Raw genomic sequence first — 23,030 nt, 5'->3', positions numbered from 1 at the left:
CCTCACCCTACATCCCTACCCCCCAGACACAGGTTCACTTCCTTGTCTTTCCTTACCCAGGACTGGCAGAAGCACAATGCTTTCCTGCTGCAGTATGGGATACATACTTTGCAGAATGCCACATGAAAATGCATCGTGTAGTAATGAGGCTGTCATACAAACAGCCTGCAGGGCTCATAGGCTGCCTATGGCCAGCCCTGTCTTAAATGTGTGCAGTGTTTATATAATAAAAACAGTTTGAATTGAAGATAACATGTCCCCCCCCCCCCCAATATCCAGGTTAAATTGTATCAATATATTTAGCACAATACCACAGTTTAGGACAAGTTAATCAGTGCTTTGCAAGTCTTCATAACTGTTTATTCCTTATAAATAGTAAATATTTACTGCACTTTTTACATGAAAGACTTTTTTTTTTACAACACATGTGTTGTTGGTAGAGGCTGCAACACAAAGATAATATTTCTTTTGTTCCATCACCTTTTCAGACCAATGCGTGAACTAATCTCTGTACTATACCTAGTCTCACTATCTCACTACTTCATAGTCCTTAATGCTAAAAGGAATGTATGTGTCCTACCTCATTCATTGTTCCAAGAATAAAGAGAAATAAATAACACTGCCTTCCATCTTCCTGTTCCCCTTAACATTTCAAAACACAAATTTATTGACATTCTAAAATGTCACAACACAACTTATGTAAACCTCGGTTCCTATTATTATTTTTTCTATATTAGCTATCACTGTATAATTTAAAAGTACATGTCAGATACAGGGACATCTCTGTTCATGTCCTGTACATCACTAAAGAGAATGTAAACGTAATCATTTCAAATGTATTGTTTCCTGAAAATGGTCATGTCTCGTGAGCCAGATTCTGTTATACTGCGGACTGCACCACTTCTGCATTTTATCATAATGAAACATGTACTGCAAAAATAAAAGTACCTGCAAAAATATAGTTCTATCTATATCACTTTGGATGGTCCCAAAGCTTGTGTGAGGTACATAGTATTGCACATTGTTAGGCAGTTATGGAAATCAAAGTCACTTTGTTTTGTTGTTGTTGTTGTTTCCTTTTCCTTGTTTGTTTCAGAATGTAACATGGATTAGGAAAACTTCACACACACAAATTGTTTTCTTCGTTACACAGTATCTCATTCATTGTAAAGCAAAACTTGTATGTGACATTTCTTGACAACATGATTACAAAAGAATGATAAGATAACCATTAACTTGTTCTGGAAGTCTTTTACATCTATTCTAGCTTCCCACAGACCATGACATTTCTTCTTGATGTCAATTTCCAGTGTGTAAAATCAAAATGTTCTCCTGCTCATGCTTCAGAAACTGAGCAGTTTTAAAGTTAGAATAAAGTCAGCATCAGATGTCAAGAGTCTGAGTTTGCAGAGCTCAACTATTAAGTTTTAGAATATTTTGTTTGTCCAAATCAATGCATGCTTTTTCAGCAACATAAAAATGGAATGTTTTGTCAGTCAGTGATTTTAAATACTTCAGCATTTTTATACCTGCCCACGCTGAACTGTGTTGTATTTATTTATTTGTTTATTTTTTATTGCTCTTGGTCTTTGTCTTCTGAACTGTTATGTCCAACAAGTCCAAATGTCTATCGAAAGCAATGACTGGAGAAAAGAACATAATGATCCTGTATCTCTATTGTGATTGCCCCAGCTTGGGTTGCATTTTGGTGGGAAGATCCCTCCCATCCAAGCACTGGAGTGAGACCAGAAACAAGACAAGCTTTAACTTGAAGTGGACAGTTCATTTATGCAATATCTGGCTTCAGATAATGAAAGGCACCTGTAAGAAAGCAAAAGAAGCTTTTTAAGTCATGCTGTGACAACCTCACAGCAAGGGGCAATGTCAACTACAGGTTGACATTGTCATATTTAATACAAATATATCAAAGGAAAGAGACTAATATTTTTATTCCTAGGACAAGTTTGACAAAACTCTATGTATCTGGGAGTATATACTATAATGATTCTTGAGCTGACCTCATTAAAAACATGTGTTTCTAATACTGGAATGCCAGTGGTTATTTCATTTTGGAGAACCCTTATGTTTTACCTAATGGCAATCAGGTTTCATGTCTCAACAATTAATAACATCAAGATGTTGTTGACATCACTTAAGAAAATAATTATGCAGCAGAAATCTTGCTTGAACAATCAGTTATCTTAGCAGCAAACATCGTTCTATTATGAAGAGAAGGAAAACTCATAGGTTAGAATCAATCCTCCCCATTTCCTTTGTTACAAGAAGAAAAATATACTGTAGCTAGATAGTTACCTTACTAATGATATGACCCAGTCATTACACAACATAAATATCCAGCTAGTACTCACTTTGTCCATATTGTCCATACTGGTATCCTGTGACAGGGTCCATACTGTAACCTGTGGTGCTGTAAGTTGGTGGGCAGTAGGACTGTGATGTAGGCAGACTATCTAAACTTTTCATATGATCTAGTCTCTGACTGCAGCTGGCTGATACAGTAGTGGTTGGTTCTAGGCCCCCAGTTAAAGGTGAGAGGGCATAATCAGTTTGGGGCTGGTGAGGTACACCACCATGGTTAGTCAGGAGGCCCATTACCTAAAATAAAACGTATAGTAACAAATAAAGGTTAAAATGCATGAAGAACTGTATTTCATATAGAGCTGCAAGAACAACTAGTGTCTGTTATTTAATTTCCCATGATATCTATTACTTGGTATTTAACTGCACTTCGGGTTCCTAATTCAAAGAGGAAAAAGGGTTACATCATGCATCTAAATAGTAACTTATGGCTGGCATTCCAGAAAAAATAATGAACAGGCATGTAGGTGGGATAAAAACAAAACAAAACAGCTTTTATGCTCTTAAAATGTCTGATCACATGTCACAGCTGGAATTCCTACGGATGTTTATTCATTGGGGACTCGATGATGATAAAAAAAAAAAGAGAAAATAGATCATCAGCCACAGCCCAAGTTTTCTTATGATGCTGTTCCCCAAACACAAAATCTTCATCATGCTTTATTCTCCAACCCAAGCCATTGTATATTCTTGATAAAGAACAGTGCAGCCAGAACAGAAATAATGATCAAAGTAGCCACATTAGAAAAGAGTGAGGTATTTATATGGCCAATTTAAAAATGCTAAATTAATTAGGGATATCTTAGGTTCCGATGTTGAGGCTCTTAAACTATAACATAGGAGCTTTGAAATGGAGTACTACATGAAATAGAGCCCACCGACTGTTCTAGTCAACTTGACCATATAAACAGCTCCTCTTTTCTAATGGGACTGTTTTTTCCTAGATATCCTATCTTTATATAAATTATTTTTTCTTCTTTTTTCCCCCCACGTTGTCATTGTAAACTTGTTTTCATCAAATATGTATTTTTGCTTTAGAAGAGTGGGGGGAAATAATCTGTAATTATATTGATGAAAAGTTCCCAACAGGAACTAAACTCTAGGGCTGACCAAACAATGGGGCAAAATAGTTTATTATTATTTAGATTTGCCTCAAAGCCCCAGGCATGGACCAGGACCCCACTGTTTAGGTGCTGTACAAACACACAACAACCAAATGATCCCTGCCCCCCCCCAAAACTTATTGATTAACATTTGTTCAGCTTCAAAAACGAATTTCAGTTCAATGTGTTCACTACATACTATAGGCAGCCCTCCAAATGCAGAGCCAGAGAAAGATCCTAGCACCCAAAAACACGTTTGTCTACTGGCTAGGGGCAGAGTGTCCATAACTCTTATGTCGCTGGTATGAAGCATGTGCTTGCCTGAAAAGAATACTAGAAGAAGTGGGTTTTTTACCCACAAAAGCTTAGGCCCAAATAAATCTGTTAGTCTTTAAGGTGCCACCAGATACCTAGTTGTTTTTGTGGATACAGACTAACATGGCATCGCCTCTGATAGAAGAAAAAGATTACAGTGCTTGCTGTTAGAGTCATGCCACAAACTCCCTAGCCAATTCACTCCTCTCTAAAGAACAACAGTAGTGCCCTCTATCTAGCTTGGCTTCAAGCCTCCAATGACTCTTGTAACTTCTTATAGATAAATGTAGTTAAGAAATTAACCAGTAAGTCAGAATCAGTTAAAAAAAAAAAAGACTTTAGATTGCTTGAAAACATCTACTTGCTTGCCTCTAAAAATTCTATCCTCTGGCTGGACTTTTCTATGGAAGGTCAAGAGCACCTAAGTGATTTAGGAGCACAAATTAATTGTACTTGTCCTGCTAAATCCCTTATTTCTGCAAATCTCTTCCTTGTACTATAGCTTGATGTATGTTTCTTTTCAAAAGACTTCTGTATTTTCACAGCATATGGTAAAGACAAGCACAGCTCTGAGAACTGCTCCCTTCTGCTAGCACATTTAGGCCTGATCTACACTTAAAAATTAGACCAACCTAGCTATGTTGCTCAGGGCTGTGAAAAATTCATGCCCTGCATGATGGGATTAGGATGACCTAACCTGCAGTATAGCTGCAGCAACATGGATGGAAAAATTCTTCTATCAACCTAACTACCATCAAAGCTGTGCTGCAATAGCAACTGTAGAGTAGACCAGGGATCGGCAACCTTTGGCACACGGCCCATCAGGGAAATCCGCTGGCGGGCCAGGATGGTTTGTTTACCTGCAGCGTCTGAAGGTTTGGCCGATCACAGCTCCCACTGGCCGCGGTTCACCGTTCCAGACCAATGGGGACTGCGGGAAGCGGCATGGGCCGAGGGATGTGCTGGCTGCCTGAGCAAGGACCCTTAGAGCTGTTTGGGTGAACATGTTTATGCCCATCACCTTAAGCTACTTCTTAAAATAATTCTGACTTTTTCTACTTCTGTTCTCAATAGAAAGGGGCTCAAGATACATTTGGATGTAGATGCAAATTATGAACAACCCAAAGTTTGGGAGTGTTTTGATCCAGGGTTTTGGTGTGACCCATTATAGCACTAGGGAGCAAGCTTTAAATGGGGATCTGGATCAGATTCTAAACTTCAGGTGTGCTTTCTATCTGGTGTTTTAGTTCAGGCCCACCTTTAGAAGGTTTACCCTTTTGCCAGCCATGTAGCCACTGAAAGTTGAAATGTACTGGTATTAGATGGGATCTCATTCAAAATTTACCATAGATTAACTCAAGTTGTCAGTCATCTCTAATCAAGTGCAGATGCACTTAATAAATCAGATGCCTTTAACCATCTTGACAAGAGTGACAGCACTATATTTTCAAGGCTGAAAATTTTGATTTTGAACAGTAATTGTCTTCTCAGAAATGTCTTCTTCAGAAGCCTTAGGAATCATACTGCAGTTGATTAGCATCTAAATAATTAGATTTTTGGTCATGTCTGTTTGAAAGCTATAAGGGAAGTAGCCTAAAGGCAGAAGTCTCTCTTATGGTATGTGTCATGACCTTATCACCCATGCGAGGAGTTACAGGAAGGGCATGAATGACTTTCACCTAATCAATTAGAAAGTCATTAAAGGTCCAATCCTGCAAGCTGCAACTTCTACTGCCCTCCATGAAGTAGATGGTGCTCAGCACCTCACAGGAGGCACTCTATTACTTCCAGATCTGGGTGCTGAAGGTGAGAACCTCCACTGATATAAACCACCAGAATCCCCCGCTCTTCCCCCTCCCAAAGGTAAATGGAGCTATGCAGATTTACTCCAACAATGGGTCTGGCCCTGAATGTGTAAAACCAAAATTATATACATATTCATTATGGGCTAGATTCAGCTCCCATTAAAGTCAATAAAAAGATTCTCATTGACTTAAATGAGTGTTGGCTTAGGCCCTATGTCTTTAGAGCCAAATGCTGCAGTTCTTATTCATGTTGAATTTTAATGAGGTCAAAAATCAAGTCTTAAGGTTTTGGCCACATGCTACATTTTGTTCATGATTAAAGTAGAACAATAAAAAACAAGTGTTTTCTATGTGGCATGTGATTTCAAGTTTGGCTTGATAAGGAATACAGGGAGTACCCTTGAACTGATAAATATCCTTTCAGTTAATATAATAAAATAGAATATAATTGTCTACAGACTATGAATATTGTAAGACTATGTATCTCTAAATTCAATCTTGTTTCCAGACAAAATTGCTTTCTAATAAATATAGTGAACTGCAACAAGGACAACAGACAGAAACATTTTACTGAGCAATTTCCACCACCCTTCCTCAAACCAAAAACAAAAAAACAAAACAAAAAAAACCCCTCCACTTTTTTACAACAAAATCTCTGCTGGTGGGAATGAGTGTAGTTGCACTGAAGTCAACAGAGAATCACACCAGTTGAGGTCATGCCCCAGTATGTATAAGCAGAAGTGGCTGATAAAAGCCTTAAAAGTATGTCGGCAACACTGGGTCCATTATCAGCTATTACATAAAATGTATCTATTATCAACAAAATAAAGCCCATTAAACTGAGATAAAGCTTATTCCATTTAAATGAAACATTATGCCAGTTAATGTGGTTGGTATTTTAGTAGGTGGACCCACCATAGGCATAATAAAATTCTCATGTGTTTTAATTCATTTACGCATGCCTGCATTTAATATGCTTTGTGACCATAACTGCAATTAATATGATTTATGAGAAAAGAACATGAGTAATATTTTTGGGTACAGTGATACATTTTTTTCACCCTTCTCTAAACGAAAGATTTAATGAAACAGCTCAAGGAAAATTGTTGGCAGTTAACATATTAAGTTGAGCTGACAGAATCATGAGTAAACTTTAGTGGAGTTAATGATATCCTCTTATCTGACCCTGACACATTTGCAGCATGTAATTTACAGAAGCTCTGTCCAGGGAATCTTGACAAATGCTCCTAACGATGTCAGGGCAATGTTCCATTCTAATGTAAAACAGATGTGGGTCAGATACCCTCATTCATCACTAACACAGAAAATTTCAAACTGCTTCTAAGATGAATGACATTACCTGCTGTTAACGCTTCACTGCAGAAAATCTCTGAGAATCAAAATATCACACCAAAAAAGAGCACATTTTAAAGAGTGAGATTTTTAATGCACCAAACAACTCAGGTAACATTTAAAAAATCTGGATGTAAAATCTGGATCAAATTTGTTTTGATCGATCAGAATCACTTTCAGCCAGACACATATATGAGACAGAGTCTAACCTAAATGGCAGATATCATGGGAGGAGAAGGGAGGGGAATAAGTTTTGTGGGAAATATTTAAATTGTTTCTTTTTCACAGAATTCAAAACAGACCTATTTTCTGGTTGTTGGGGGTTTTTTGGGCGGGGGAAGGAGTTGCAAAAGTTTTCATGACATTTTTATCAGTTGTTAATAGAATTTTTATTGAAATTGTTTAAAATCATCAAACATTTCATTTACAGAAAACCATGTTCTTGGTAAATAAAAATGTTCAGAAATGATTTTGATACAATTTGATTAAATTATTGATTAAAATATTCCACATTAGTTACTGAACATCAGAAAAGTTTGAAGATGTTAATTTTTTGTGAAAAGTCCTGTTTTGTGGTAAGTAATCTATTTTTCATCTGAAAAACATTTTGTGCAAAAAATTTCAGCCCACTGTGTGGCAGAGATATGTTTAGCATACAGAAAATCATGAGAGTTTTAAATTGTAGAGATTAAGAGCATCAAAAGCTTCTGAGGTGAATAATCTCTTACTATATGGCCCAAATAAAGTGAGTGATGAGTTGTAGGAATGTTCACAACCAAAAATGAATCTTATATAATATTGTTTGAGGGCCAGTCACATGATGAAAATTGTCACATCTTATTTCTCCATTTCAGTGTCAGTATATTTTGTTGTAGTTCCTTTTCTACAATTTGATTATCTCATGGTTACTGAGACACAAGAATAATGCTGGCTTAAATTTTCGGACATGACCAGTGATTTTGGGGACTTCAGTTTACAGGTGGTCAGCTTATAACACTTTCAGGAGACCTAATTTTCAGAAATGATGAGCACTTCCCCTCTAACAATCAGGTCCTCTCAAAGGTATCTTAAGTTAGGCATCCACAAGTGAAAGCATCCAAAGTCAGTAAGCACTTTTGAAAATTTAAGCCAATGTTATGCTTGTCTGATAGTAATTATGAGACCACAAAATTTCAGTTGTTTCCACCAAACTAAGAAAATGGAATGATGAAATCAACACAAAATCCCATGTGCTTAACATCATTAGTTACATCTATGTTTTTTCTCAGGAAACTCATGCTCAGGCAAGTTACACAATGTGAACAAACTGCCTCCCTAGTTAAGAAATCCAGGACTTCTGGTTCATGCCAGTTGAACAATGCTCAAAGCTAAGACCACTTTTGACGTACATCATGAGCTTTTGATTGGTGTAGGCTCTCCTAGACTGATCCAACACGAAAAATGTATTTCTGTGGGCAGCCAGATGTAGAACAATATTATTACAGCAATTATGCATAGTAAAGGAACCCATTGTTTTTATTTATTTCATTTTTAATGAGGCAGTGCAAGTTTTCAACTATTTGCTCTTGAGTTTTCCTATAAAAAACAGAATTTAATAAAGCATCATGAGTGCGTCTTTCTTCTCACTGAAAGGACATAATTCAATAGCTGACATGTCTTGAGCTGATAAAAACCAAGTGCACTCATACAGAACACAGTCATCCAAGAGAGCACCATGAACCTGCCTCAGTGAAAGGGCTACAGAATAATTATCTGGTTCAGACAACGAAATGTTTGGACATTCCAAGAAGAAGCTGTGAAACAGCTCTAATGTTCAATGCTGTTCAAGGGAAAGGTTGTAGTTTTACTTCAGAATATTGCTGAGTGCCTGTTAAAGTGTGAGAACTGATAAGTATGCTGGAGGGCGCTGTGCCTTCTAATGCAACTGTGCAACTAACACAGCCCATGCATTCACCACCATAAAAGGACACCGCATACAGTCTCCAATTCTATTACTGTGACCCACTTTTGGGAAGTGAGGGTTTAGTGATTTTCTAGGGTGGATGGGGTGAAAAAATATATCCATCAGAAAACAGGTTACAACCACCTGCTCTTCAGGTTCTTAGTGGTAAAAGCTTTTAACAGTGGGTATTTAAGGCTTTGTAACCTATGCGGATTTGTAAATGTAGAAAAGGAGTGGCCTGATGAACAACAATAAAAATATTCTTGTGTCTGGATCTGAGCCCAAATAGATTCTGAAATAGCGCTCTTTAGAAACAGGAACTGCCTGAACCACATGGATCTGGGTAAACTTTACTGCCTTTACATTTATAAAGAGAACAAGAAAAGGTCAAGGGATTCCCATGCCACACTGAAAGAGATTTTTCTCCTCAACTTATATAAAAAAATTTAAAATGATGAAATCCTATCTTTGTAATAATCAGATCTGTAGTAAGACCATACACCTTCAATTGAAAGAAACATGTTTTGACAAAGAGTCATTGCCTTGCATCTGAAGAATCTGAGGTAATTGTTAATGCCATGATCTGAAAATGACATGCCAAATCAGAAAACGTCTTGAGTTCTGTACACATGCATTAACACTTAGATGCTACTCCCTAATAAATTTCAGGATTAACAAATGTTTGTCAAAAGAAAATGCACTGAGCAACTGAAATTTAATTTGAAAGGGAACTACAATATTCCAATAAATATATGCATGAAAACCAAGAAGCTGATAATAGGCATAGCCAACACAAAATATGCAATTTACATACATTACACACTAATAATCTCAATTCTGACATTATACTTAAAAAGCTCCAGTTCACTGGCAGAGATGGATTTTTTTCTAAAATGCAAACAAGGACAATAGTTAACACCAGTTCCCTGAGCTATTAATCACTGTCTTGTTTCTATAAAGATCAACCCTTTGTAAGTCTATAACACAGAGGATTTCTCACCACAGCCAGGTAATAATGGGTAAAACAGACTTAGCAGACCAATACTCAATCACCCTGATGAGATCTGCAGACCATCTCTTTGTTCTGAAAGTGCTGAATGCTAGGAAGACAGTTAGGACTTCCCACTCCTCTCTTTGTTTTAAACTTGCACACACAAACCTTTATCATATTTTCCAGAGAATCACTAGCACAGGAAGCCAGGTGTATTGGATGCTGACATTCCATCCTTTCGCCTTTCCCCCAAAAATATGCCGACACATACAAGCTTCTGATTAAAGTTTGTTAGTACAGTGAGAAAATGAACAAACAATAACAAAACTATAGCACCGTAGCACCTCTTGCAATGTTTCCCCCTTTGATCTCAATTTGACTACAATATTTGTCTTAAACCAGAAACTTAATTGTCAGTAGGCTCAGGAGCAAAAATAGAAATCGAATACCCTGCATCAAAATAAAATGCTTTCAGAGAATTGTGGGCCAGAGTCTCGCCTGGTATAAACTGAAGTCAATGGAGGTATGGTGTTTTACATCATCTGAGAATCAGGTCCTGTGAATCTTAATATCAGTCTTTGCTGTATCCATCACTGGGCTCTATTTACCACAAAGGATCTCCAGAGGGTAGTGTAATTTTTTTCTTCTTCCTTGAATAATTCACCATAAATTCAGCTTGTGTTTTGTAAATAGTTTTTCTGTGGTGCTTGCTAAAGGGAGACAGTCATAGGTGTCATTTTACTGGCTCACACTCATACATACTACACAGATTCAGTAGGGTCAAAATCCCCCAGCAAGGAAAGAAGCTCTTGATTTCTCACTATAAATCTTTTCCCACTCCCAGCTCTACCAACTTAGGGCTTGTGTCTCCCTGGAAAAATTCCCATTACCTTTTCTTTGATAAAATCCTAAATGCAGAATTGGCTTTAGAATTTTTGGACAGGCCTGAGAAACAATTTTTATTGCCATCTCACTCCAGTCATGACTATTTCCTGTCCACCAGGAGCATAGAACTCTGTGGAGGGTTGAACCAAGGTTTTGGGGGAGGATTGGCAAAATAATTATTTGGGACACCCCCACCCCCAATTTAACTGACATTTATACATTAAAAGTGTGTGTCTGGCATCCCCTTGAGCCTCCTGCTGCAGAAGTGGAACCCAGCTGCTTGTTCATTTCAACCCCAGCAATTGGTTTAGGGCAATTTATATCTTCAAGGTTATTCTGGCCAGCAAAAGGGATAGAGATTTACTTATGAAAACATGAGGGCTCAGCTTCTCCTTACATCTTTAGGTTCCTAAATCTGGAGGTCCCAGAGCCATGAATTTAACACGGCCCAAAGGCCAGCTCTGTCTAAACATTTTTGCCATGCTGTCTGAGGGTCTTCTTCAGCATTTGTTTAACTTGAAACATTTTCATACTGAGGCCAATAAACTTCCAAAAGCTCTCTCCATTTTAATGGATGTGACTGAGTATGTTTAAGTGATGAACAAATTACATCAGCACTCTTTTCTATTACCAACTTCCCTCTACGGCCCATGGTAAAGGTGCAAAGCAGAAATTCTAAGCACTGGGATAGGGGAAGGTAGGGGAATGCTAAGGAGCACAGACCAACTTTCATAATATGAAGACAATTCTGACTGCTGAATCATGGCTGGGTTCCAAGAATTGGAGATCACAATAAATAATTTGTGTCTGTCTTATCAGTTTTAAGATCTCCTTTTGATTATACATGGTCACAATAAGATATTGAGTGTGAAAACTTGTCCCACCAATTCCTTTTGGTAATGATCTCGCTTTACAGTGAATCACAGTGAATAAAAGCTTTTTGAAAGAAAAAAATAACACTTCTCGATAGCTAGAACTGACTTACACTGAAAATGATGTTGAAAACGGCCTCTGATGGATTAACTCTGAACCCTGGAAAGATTTTTATGTCTAAATTATGGAAGCCTTGCATACTATGAATCTGGTCATTTAAAAGAATGAAACCACTAATATAATGTCATGCCTTTTGTTGGAGATTGCATTTAGAAATTAGAATTCTTCAAAACAAAATTCATTAAAGTCTTGTTGGAAGTACATCCGTTTGTTTTTATGTTGGTATTTTTCTACTGAGGTTTAAAGCCATAAAGTTTTGTATTCCACTATGTGCTATAGGAATCTATGAAACTTAATTACATTTACTGTTACAAAAAAGGGTTTATGAACTTTTGCCTTTAGGCAAAAATGTTTATTTCATTGCCTTTGCTATTCATTCTTTTCAACTCCGATGCCTTTGAACTTTTCAGCTGCACAGAGTTATCACCGTTATGCAGGAACCGGGAACTGTATTCCCGAGATGCAAACCACAAGTTGAAGAAAACGAAGGAGGCAAAGATATATGAGTCGTTATTTTGGCCACCCTTTGTGCCATTAAAATCTCATTTTCTGCCTATTAGAATGCCCTCTTACTGCTTAGGCAGTGGTGATAGTCAGTGATTAGTGTGTAATTGAGTATAATTGTCTTTTCACTTTTCATTTGTGTCATTCTGAGCTTCTCTCTGTTTTTCTAACCACTGAGAGGAAAAAAGGGTAGAAAGCCGATAAAGCTGTTAAAACTCTCACTCTCAGCCCTGAAGAGATTCCTGATTGTAATTATAGATTGCATCCCCTTTGTGACATTTCTCAGAATTTAGTGGACAGCTCTTCCAAACACCTGGGCAAAGCTCACACTAATAAACTAAACTACTGTATATTTAAGCAATTGCTAATGTCAACTGCAGACAGATGCCACTTGTAGGAAATTTAACCAACCTTTTGACACTCAATTATCAAGGCAATTTATTAACATGATCTCCTAAGAAAAGCTCATGCAAATTAGAAAAACAATTATGGCATTTGAGCATTTATATATTTCCCAAGAATGGTAAGTCTCCTAATTTATGTATTTATAACTTGATTATAGCTCATCCCAATGTGTACTGCTCATCAGCTGCACCTCTCCCACTATAACTTCTCTGATACTTCGAGGGCCATTTTGTGAAACCCCTATAGTCTCTTTAAAAGGCAGTGTATTCATAAAAGCTGATTAGACAAGACAAGATCACCTTGCTGAACTTTCTTTGCCCAGGAATGGATCTCAAGGAAAATAGTGGCACATTACAAATGCTTGACAACTGAATGTAAACATGAAATGTGCACAATTACTTTATAAATCACATGAAATTAAATATAAGCTAAGAGTTTTGATGCAGCGAGTAGGGAAAAAAAGGAAGCTAGCAAACTGAAATCATGTGGCTTGTATAAAGAATACATTATGGTTTAAATTTGGCAATTCATTATAGCATGGCCTCGGGGAATAGACTCTTTGGTTCTGGTATACAGCAAATCCTCTGTCTGAAAACACAGGACTGACCTGAGGTGAAAGGCCATTGCCAATGGCAGGGTTCATGGGATTTGAGGGCCCGGATGGAGGCACAAAGCTGTCTGTATAGCTGGAAAATCCATGCCTGGTGCTGGGTAGGCAATACGCCGAGCTGCTCTCTGGATTTGAAGGGAGGCTGCTTTGGTGTACAGTGCTTGGAGGAAGCGGCTGAGGTCTATGGACTGTACTGCTTGGATCAGACACAGCTAGAAGGGAAAGGAACACATTTATATATTTTCCTCATAGGTTTCTGACATAACAAATTCACTGTGTAAAGTTCAACACTGAGAAGAACTGATCAGGACTTGCAGGTAAATATTAGCTAAACCAAAGGTGAATATTTAACATTACTCAATATTTAACTGGCCAGGAGGAAAAAAACCACATGAAACAAAGGATGACATAAGCCTCCGTCAGACCTACATGACACATTGTGAAAGTTACATGCCGATGTGATTCTCACATGATGCATAATGGGCATATGCTCTTCTAATGGACAGGATATATTCTTTCCTCTCCAGTTCATCAGTAGAAATTCAGCCCAGGTTGGTAGTGACCAGTGATCAGACAAGTTGTGGGGTTTGCAAAATTTCCCTAGTCAGATTTTGGTTTGGCAAAACTATCCACCACTGGTTTGGATCCAGATCTCATTTTACCCAAATCACTGAAGTTTAGTAGGTAGGAGGCTTAGATAAAAAGTTGCAGATTTTTCCCACTTCTATAATAGACAAAGCTGTGGGAGGCAGGCAACTGGTTTCATAATACCCCATCAACCAGGTTTTGCCTTTGAAAGATCAAAATCAGGAGTAGCCTGTATCTAAGTTTATTCAGTACGTGTGAAGTGGTTGGTTATTTCAGTCCAATTCCTACTGGACACATGTCAGGCACAAAAATTTCCAGTTGTCACTAGCAACAAATTGAATGAACATAGTGAAGATTGAATGAACATAGTGATTGACGACCTAACCTCCACCATGCACTGGGACATGGCAGAGTTGAGACATAATGGTAGGAGAGGATGGGGACATTTGCACTACTCCTGCCAGTGCTGTACCTCTCCCAGGGACAGGGGACTTCAGTCTCCAAGCTAAGGCTGTCAGTCTGGCACTGGCACCATTCATAGGCAATCAGGCCACGAGCTAGTGAAGCCAATGGGAATAGTCACATGTTCAATGTCAGAGCTTTGCTGGCTTGAGGCCTACATTCATCCGAACCATTTTAAAAATTTGAAGAATAGAATGTTTCTAAAGTGAGTTTACATGGAAAACCACTAATAATGCTGTTTAAACGAAACATCTGTCCCATACTGTACCTTGTGGTATGGAGGTGGGTTGATATGAGGGCTCAGATAGCTGGTATGTTGGCAGGGTTGGCATGGCAGTGGGTGGGAATCCTCCTGGGATCAGGTGGTTGAAAGCCATCAGTTGATTGGCCCCTGCCTGTTTCCTCCATCTAGCACGACGGTTACTAAACCAGACCTACAAATGTTTTAATTAGGTACATTTGATTTTGTACATTTAACATAGGCACATTAGAAATAACGGTACTTTTTAATCATAGAACCATAGAATATCAGGGTTGGAAGGGACCTCAGGAGGTCATCTAGTCCAACCCCCTGCTCAAAGCAGGACCGATCCCCAATTAAATCATCCCAGCCAGGGCTTTGTCAAGCCTACCTTAAAAACTTCTAAGGAAGGAGATTCCACCACCTCCCTAGGTAACGCATTCCAGTGTTTCACCACCCTCCTAGTGAAAAAGTTTTTCCTAATATCCAACCTAAATCTCCCCCACTTCAACTTGACACCATTACTCCTTGTTCTGTCATCAGCTACCACTGAAAACGGTCTAGAGCCATCCTCTTTGGAACCCCCTTTCAGGTAGTTGAAAGCAGCTATCAAATCCCCCCTCATTCTTCTCTTCCGCAGACTAAACATCCCCAGTTTCCTCAGCCTCTCCTCATAACTCATGTGTTCCAGTCCCCTAATCATTTTTGTTGCCCTCTGCTGGACTCTTTCCAATTTTTCCACATCTTTCTTGTAGTGTGGGGCCCAAAACTGGACACAGTACTCCAGATGAGGCCTCACCAATGTCGAATAGAGGGGAACGATCACGTCCCTCAATCTGCTGGCAATGCCCCTACTTATACATCCCAAAATGCCATTGGCCTTCTTGGCAACAAGGGCACACTGTTGACTCATATCCAGCTTCTCATCCACTGTAACCCCTAGGTCCTTTTCTGCAGAACTGCTGCCGAGCCATTTGGTCCCTAGTCTGTAGCGGTGCATGGGATTCTTCCATCCTAAGTGCAGGACCCTGCACTTGTCCTTGTTGAACCTCATCAGATTTCTTTTGGCCCAATCCTCCAATTTGTCTAGGTCCCTCTGTATCCTATCTACCTCTCCTCCCAGTTTAGTGTAATCTGCAAACTTGCTGAGGGTACAATCCACACCATCCTCCAGATCATTGATGAAGATATTGAACAAAACCGGCCCCAGGACCGACCCTTGGGGCACTCCACTTGATACTGGCTGCCAAATAGACATGGAACCATTGATTACTACCCGTTGAGCCCGACAATCTAGCCAGCTTTCTATCCACCTTATAGTCCATTCATCCAGCCCATACTTCTTTAACTTGCTGGCAAGAATACTGTGGGAGACAGTGTCAAAAGCTTTGCTAACGTCAAGGAACAACACGTCCACTGCTTTCCCTTTATCCACAGAACCAGTTATCTCATCATAGAAGGCAATTAGATTAGTCAGGCATGACTTGCCCTTGGTGAATCCATGCTGACTGTTCCTGATCACTTTCCTCTCCTCTAAGTGCTTCAGAATTGATTCCTTGAGGACCTGCTCCATGATTTTTCCAGGGACTGAGGTGAGGCTCACTGGCCTGTAGTTCCCAGGATCCTCCTTCTTCCCTTTTTTAAAGATGGGCACTACATTAGCCTTTTTCCAGTCTCCAGGACTTCCCCCGATCGCCCTGAGTTTTCAAAGATAATGGCCAATGGCTCTGCAATCACATCTGTTAACTCCTTTACCACTCTCAGATGCAACGCATCCAGCCCCATGGACTTGTGCACGTCCAGCTTTTCTAAATAGTCCCGAACCACTTCTTTCTCCACAGAGGGCTGGTCACCTCCTCCCCATGCTGTGGTGCCCAGTGCAGTAGTCTGGGAGCTGACCTTGTTCGTGAAGACAGAGGCAAAAAAAGCATTGAGTACATTAGCTTTTTCCACATCCTCTGTCACTAGGTTGCCTCCCTCATTCAGTAAGGGGCCCACACTTTCCTTGACTTTCTTCTTGTTGCTAACATACCTGAAGAAACCCTTCTTGTTATTCTTAACATCTCTTGCTAGCTGCAATTCCAGGTGTGATTTGGCCTTCCTGATTTCACTTCTGCATGCCCAAGCAATATTTTTATACTCATCCCTCGTCATTTGTCCAATCTTCCACTTCTTGTAAGCTTCTTTTTTGTCTTTAAGATCAGCAAGGATTTCACTGTTAAGCCAAGCTGGTCGCCTGCCATATTTACTATTCTTTCTACACATCGGGATGGTTTGTCCCTGTAACCTCAATAAAGATTCTTTAAAATACAGCCAGCTCTCCTGGACTCCTTTCCCCCTCATGTTATTCTCCCAGGGGATCTTGCCCATCAGTTCCCTGAGGGAGTCAAAGTCTCCTTTTCTGAAGTCCAGGGTCCGTATTCTGCTGCTTTCCTTTCTTCCTTGTGTCAGGATCCTGAACTTGACCATCTCATGGTCACTGCCTCCCAGGTTCCCATCCACTTTTGCTTCCCCTACTAATTCTAATGTATTTTGCATTTGAAAAGAAGCTAAAAGCTCAATATTTACCACACAAGTCAATCTTCATGGCAATGAAATAAGTCCACGGCAGAACATTACTTGATCTAGTGGCCTGAATACAGGACTGAGAATCAAGAACTCGTACACTCCAACTCCATCTCAGGCACTTCCTCCTCTGCCAAGTCATTTAACCTACTATTTTCAGACTTGGGTGATTAAAATTAGATACCTATATCGATATGGTTACAACTAAATAAGTCTCATGAGCACCTACAATTCCCCCTTATTTAGATGCTTAAATATGGATTTAAGTGCCTAACATGACAGATGTTATTCATGCCATTTAATGCACTCTTGGAAGGTACTCAGATGCTATAGTGATGAAGGCAGTACAATAACCTATATAGAATAGAACTTTAAACATGTAATGTGAACTCCACAGACCTTTGTACACAAATTAAATCAGTCCTTCCTAGCAGCTTTTAATGCACTCTCGTATGCATGTAGCACCTCACCCTAAGACTCCATTGCTCTGGATCATAATTTCACATAGAACCGTTCTTGAAATTTGTTTCCAATGTGAGACACAAGCCAGCTATTATTTAGGATTAGCTATGCATATCTTATCTAGAAATCTTCTTTTCTTCAATAAACACAGTAATTCCAGACAAACCATCTTCAGTTCACATTCCAAGTTCTCCATGACCTACTTACAGTGGAATACCAGCGAGAAATAAAAAGCAGGATCTTGTTACTTAGTCAGAAATACCTTGTATGTTATGAGTTATGACAAACACAGTTCTCTTTTATGGTTAAAAAAAATAATCCTAAATGTAACGGGCCAGGGCTGGTCTGCCTTCCATGAAGCTACACTGATTTATACCAGGTGAGACTCTGGCCCAACTTCTGGATCAGAGACCCTCAAACTTTAAGTGTGGACCACATCTTAAGAGGATTATCTCACTGCTGTTTACCCTCCCATTTACAATTATGCCTTCTCACTCACAATCACATACTAGTCCTGCAGCAACTGCACCAATTACTCCATGGAAAATTAATATTAGGACAATGTCTAATTTATGTTTAGCTATTTTTAAATATAATTTAGCTGGTGGTAACAAGGAGCAGAATTAGACCCATGTGACCAGCCAGCTCATCACTGACTGCCAGCAAGTGCTCTACAGACCAGTTTGGGAACCACCAATCTAAATAATACAGATCAGCTTTCTAGGAGTGACATTATTTGTGGCCAGAAAACATAATGCTGTACAATGTCTAAAAGACACTACTGTGCTGCACCTCTCAAGTGTCCTGCATTCTAAGGGACATAATAGCATTTGGATAGGTTTGGGTCATCATGCCCTCTGTCTGTCCCACATATGCTGCTCCACAGGCATCACTCTGAGAATACACTGAGCCATTTGACTTCAAAATTGTGTGGCTGTGCCACTGTATAATGAGAATTGGCCCCATCTAGATCCTTCTTTTGCCGGAGTTGAGTGCTTTGGTGTATCTTTCCCAGTTTCGCAGTGTCACACAGCACTGGACTGATATTTTGGCTAGGGGGACTGATGGAACCTCTTTTCCACCTGCAGGCACCCCTCCTTATTTCTGCTGGTGCTTCCCCTTCTTGAACAAACCAAAGGCCATAGTGTTATTGCTGGGGCCTCCTTGAACAGGCAAGGAGTCAATGGATAAAGAGGATTATTTGGTGAATAATAGTTGGGGAAGACCCAGATCCACCAGTTTTGGACTCTTCTTCCTATCCTCCAGACTGCCTAAGCCCTGGCCAATTTCTTTCCCCCAACCTTCTCTTCCTCCAGAGTCACATATTTATTCACCCTCTTCTGAACCCCTTTAATTACCTCATCAGTCCCACAATAAAACATTTACTTTTTGTTGCCCCTATAGCTGCATAAAGCGGATGTGGCACCTTGTGGAGGAGAAATGGATCCAAGAGGGAGAAGATGGAGTGAGGTAGCTCTGAAGAGGAGCCACGGAGGAAGCATGGAAGGAAAAGACAGAGGGGCCAAATGGTGACGGGAAAAGAGAAGTGGGGCTGAGGAGGCAGTGGGCAGCAGCATCGCCTATACACATGCTATGACTGACACCCTCCCCTCAATCATTCACTAACCAGTGCCTTATGCACAACTCTCTCCCTTCCTCAGGTCACCAGGTTATCTGAAGATCTTAACATGTTTTATAAACATTAATTGAGCTCCACAACACCACTGTGAGGTGGGTATCAACTCAATTTTATAGAGGAAAGGGAAGAAGAAAGATCCTAGAATAGTTTTCTTCTATTCCATATTGGTTCTTCTATTGCTCTCAACTCCGTAGCATCTGACCTTCTTCCAGTATTATGTTAAGCAATATGATAAATGTCTCTCTTGTGGTTTGTTTTTCCCCTCATCCTCTCCTCCCTTGGGGGTTGGGGGGGATTGTGTGTGCAGTTTAGGTTTTGTTCTTTTTCAATTTCTGTACTAAATATACACACTGTTCTGTGTTTCTATTAGAGAATGCAGGTCGAAGAAAGGTGCCTTCCATTTGGAACAGAAGGTTTGGTGAGAGTTGTGGGAGTTTGTTCCAGTTCTGGACTGACCCCAGAGAAAGCTCTTTCTCTCCGTCAGACAAGCTTTATCCTTGTTGTAGAGAGTTCCATTGTGCCTGAGGTCAGCCATGGTCTTTATCCCAGAGCTTTAGGTGATCTTTTAGATATGTTGGACAAAGGCCACTGAACATTTTAATCATAAGGCCTGAGACCTTGAACTTGACTCAGAAATGTTACATGATTTTACCTTAATACTTGTTTTTGTATGTTACATATATACATACCATGGATTTTACTCAAACCTGGCTTGTTTGTATATATATAATAAAATAAATGCAGCTTTGCATGAAGCTTTTATAGAAACTAAAAAGGACATAGTCATTGTTCCAAAGAGCGTAACAAAAGAACAGCCATACTGGGCCAGATTATGGTCCATTTTGCCCAGAATCCTGTCTCCAACAGCAGCCCTTACCAGAGCTTCAGAGGGAGTATATAGAACAGGGTAATTATGGAGTGATCCAACCCAGACTTCCATGCCTGGCTTCTGGCAGTCAGAGGTTTAGGGTCCCCCCCAAGCAAAGGGTTGTGTCCCTGACCATCTTGGCTAATAGCCATTGATGGACTTATCCTCTATGAACTTATGTAGTTGTTTTTTGAACCCAATTATATTTTGGCCATCACAACCTCCCAGGGCAATGAGTCCCACAGGTTAATTATGCATTGTGTGAAAAAGCACTTCCTCTTTTTTTGTGTTAAACCTGCTGCCCATTAATTTAGTCAGGTAACCTCAGGATTTTGTATTGTATGAAAGAGTAAATAACATCTCTATTCACTTTTTCCACATCACTCATGATTTTATAGATCTATAATATCCCCCCTTAGTCGACTCTTTTCTAATCAGAACAGCCCTAATCTTTTTGTCTATCTTCATATGGAAGCTGTTCTGTATCCTTGATCATCTTTGTTGCCCTTCTCTGAACCACTTCCAGTTCCACTATATTTTTTCTGAGATGGGGCGACCAGAACTGCATGCAATAGTCAAGGTGTGGGCACACCATGGATTTCTGAAGTGGCATTATGATATTTTCTGTCTTATTTTCTACCCCTTTCCAAATAGATCCTAGCATACTGTAGCCTTTTTGACTGCTTACAATGCTTTGACAAACTTACAGTGTAAGGTCCTGATCCTGCAAATGGATATTCCCATGGATGTACCCATATGCCACTCCACTGACTTCTCTGGGGCTCTACACAGGTGCAGGAGACAATCTGCATAGATCCTGTTGAATAGTCACGGCCTAAAATATTACTACTGTAATCCTGCTTAATTGGGACATGCTACATTGGGGCAGCTGTTTTATTGGGTAATATCTATGAAAAATGATTTTGCATAATCTAGTGAGCAGTATTGGCAGAACTTCCACTTAGTGAAGAGGAATTTAACTAAAGCCATCTAGTGTTTAGTAAGATGTTAAATAGATGTGGAGTTTTAGTTCATAAATTTCAGCTCAATGAATTTACAAATCAAACAGTTTAAAATTACCAAACAAATATTTTCAAATTTGACTTGCTTTGTAAATCTCATTGTGACTTTTACATCAAGCCACAAGACTGTGTGGACTAGACTAGAGCATGGCGTTTATAAGGTTGCATATGACGGGCCAGTTTTATTATGGTGCATTATTACATGTAATGTACTAACTTAACCATTTTAGAATGATATAGAAACTGCTGTCCTGGTTCTCTTTGCACTCATACTGGTGTAAATCAGGAGTAACCACAATGAAATAAATGGAGTTACAACGGCGCAAAATTAGTGAGAGAGGAGAATGAGGTCCCACAAGTTAAGGCATTAATAAGCTCAAGGTGACAAAGGGAAGACTGTGTTCTCAGCCATAACTCTTTATTGCATGACTTTTGAATGCTTGATTTCACAAGCGTAAATATGGCATTAGTGCTATGTTTTCCTACAGCATCTACATACTTCCTCTCTCTCTCCCGCCTCATTACTGAGAGTGAGAGGTTTATTGGTATTATACATTAAAATATAAAATAAAAGAAAATGCATATGTAGTAATGTTTCTGTACGTTAGAGATAGGCATCTGATCCAAAGCCCACCGACATCAATGGGACTTGATTTCAAGCGACTTTGGACCAGCTCTAAATTCCATAAGAAGTTAAAAGGCTGTAAAACAAAAGTAATCACTATTCAAGGTGATGTCTCTGAGGGCATGTCTACACTTAAAACACTATAGCAGCACAGCGCTTCAGGGCATGGCTACATTTGCGAGTTAGAGCGCATTAAAGGAGCCCCGGGTGCCCTAACTCATGATGCGTCCACACTGGCAAGGCACGTAGAACACTCTCACTCCACAGCTAGAGCGCTTCTGGTACCCCACCTCGGCAAGTGGAATAACATTTGATGCGCCCCTGCTGGAGCGCCGCGGCGCCAGTGTGGATGCTCTGGTCTGTTAGTGCGCTCTGATCGGCCTCCAGAAGTGTCCCACAATGCCTGTTCTAGCCACTCTGGTCCTCACTTTGAACTCTACTGCCCTGCCCTCGGGTGACCAACTGTCAGACCCGCCCTTTAAATTCTCTGGGAATTTTGAAAATCCCCTTCCTGTTTGCTCAGCCAGGCATGGAGTGCTCTCAGCGAATCTTTCCAGGTGACCATGCTTCCACGCGCCAGGCGATCCCCAGTATGGAGCAATGGCTGGGTGCTGGACCTCATCAGTGTTTTGGGGGAGGAAGCTGTCCAGTCCCAACTGGGCTCCAGCCATAGGAATTACAATACCTTCAGGCAGATATCAAGGGACATGATGGAAAGGGGCCATGACGGAAAGGGGCCATGACCAGGATGCACTGCAGTGCAGGGTTAAAGTGAAGGAGCTGCGGAATGCCTACCGCAAAGCCCGCGAGGCAAACAGCTGCTCTGGTGCTGCCCCTGCGACCTGCCGTTTTTACAAAGAGCTGGACGCGATACTTGGGGGCGACCCCACCTCCACTCCGAGTACCACCGTGGACACTTCAGAGCCCAGTCCAATAAGGCAGGAGGAGGAGCAAAGTGGGAGCGAGGGTGCTGAGGAGGAGGAAAACACCCCGGCATCCCTAGATGCATGCAGCCAGGAGCTGTTCTCAAGCCAGGAGGAAGGTAGCCAGTTGTGGCGGCTGGTGCTTGTGGAAAGACAAACACCAGAGGAGGTTCCCGGTAAGCGGCTTTTATTTTGGGAAGAAAGTTATTTGGTGCGGGCTCTTGGGGCAAGGAGGGTTAGGGCTGCATGCATGCCTAGATGTGGAATAGGGTGTTGATGTGCTCTCTCACATCGCGGTAATCGGCCTCAGTGATCTCTTCAAAGGTCTCATCCAGAATTTGGGCAATACG

General features: G+C 40.2%; 1 protein-coding gene across 2 annotated transcripts in view; it reads right to left on the bottom strand.

Annotated features, from left to right (window-relative positions):
- Window positions 1-355: 355 nt before the first annotated feature.
- The window catches only part of PAX3 (paired box 3), a 118,132-nt gene continuing 95,457 nt past the window's right edge, over window positions 356-23,030 (bottom strand). For both annotated transcript variants that reach the window (XM_074963946.1, XM_074963947.1), the window contains exons 6-9: window positions 14,604-14,769; window positions 13,283-13,497; window positions 2,370-2,616; window positions 356-1,821 (exon numbers count right to left, since the gene is read on the bottom strand). In XM_074963946.1, coding sequence (XP_074820047.1) covers window positions 1,787-1,821; window positions 2,370-2,616; window positions 13,283-13,497; window positions 14,604-14,769 — 663 coding nt within the window. In that variant the 3' untranslated portion in view covers window positions 356-1,786. The remainder of the gene's footprint in view (window positions 1,822-2,369; window positions 2,617-13,282; window positions 13,498-14,603; window positions 14,770-23,030) is intronic.

This window comes from Natator depressus, chromosome 9 (genome assembly GCF_965152275.1).
Source record: "Natator depressus isolate rNatDep1 chromosome 9, rNatDep2.hap1, whole genome shotgun sequence".
NCBI lineage: Eukaryota > Metazoa > Chordata > Testudines > Cheloniidae > Natator > Natator depressus.
The sequence above is the reverse complement of the archived record's forward strand: the minus strand, read 5'-3'. Positions and strand labels throughout refer to the sequence as shown.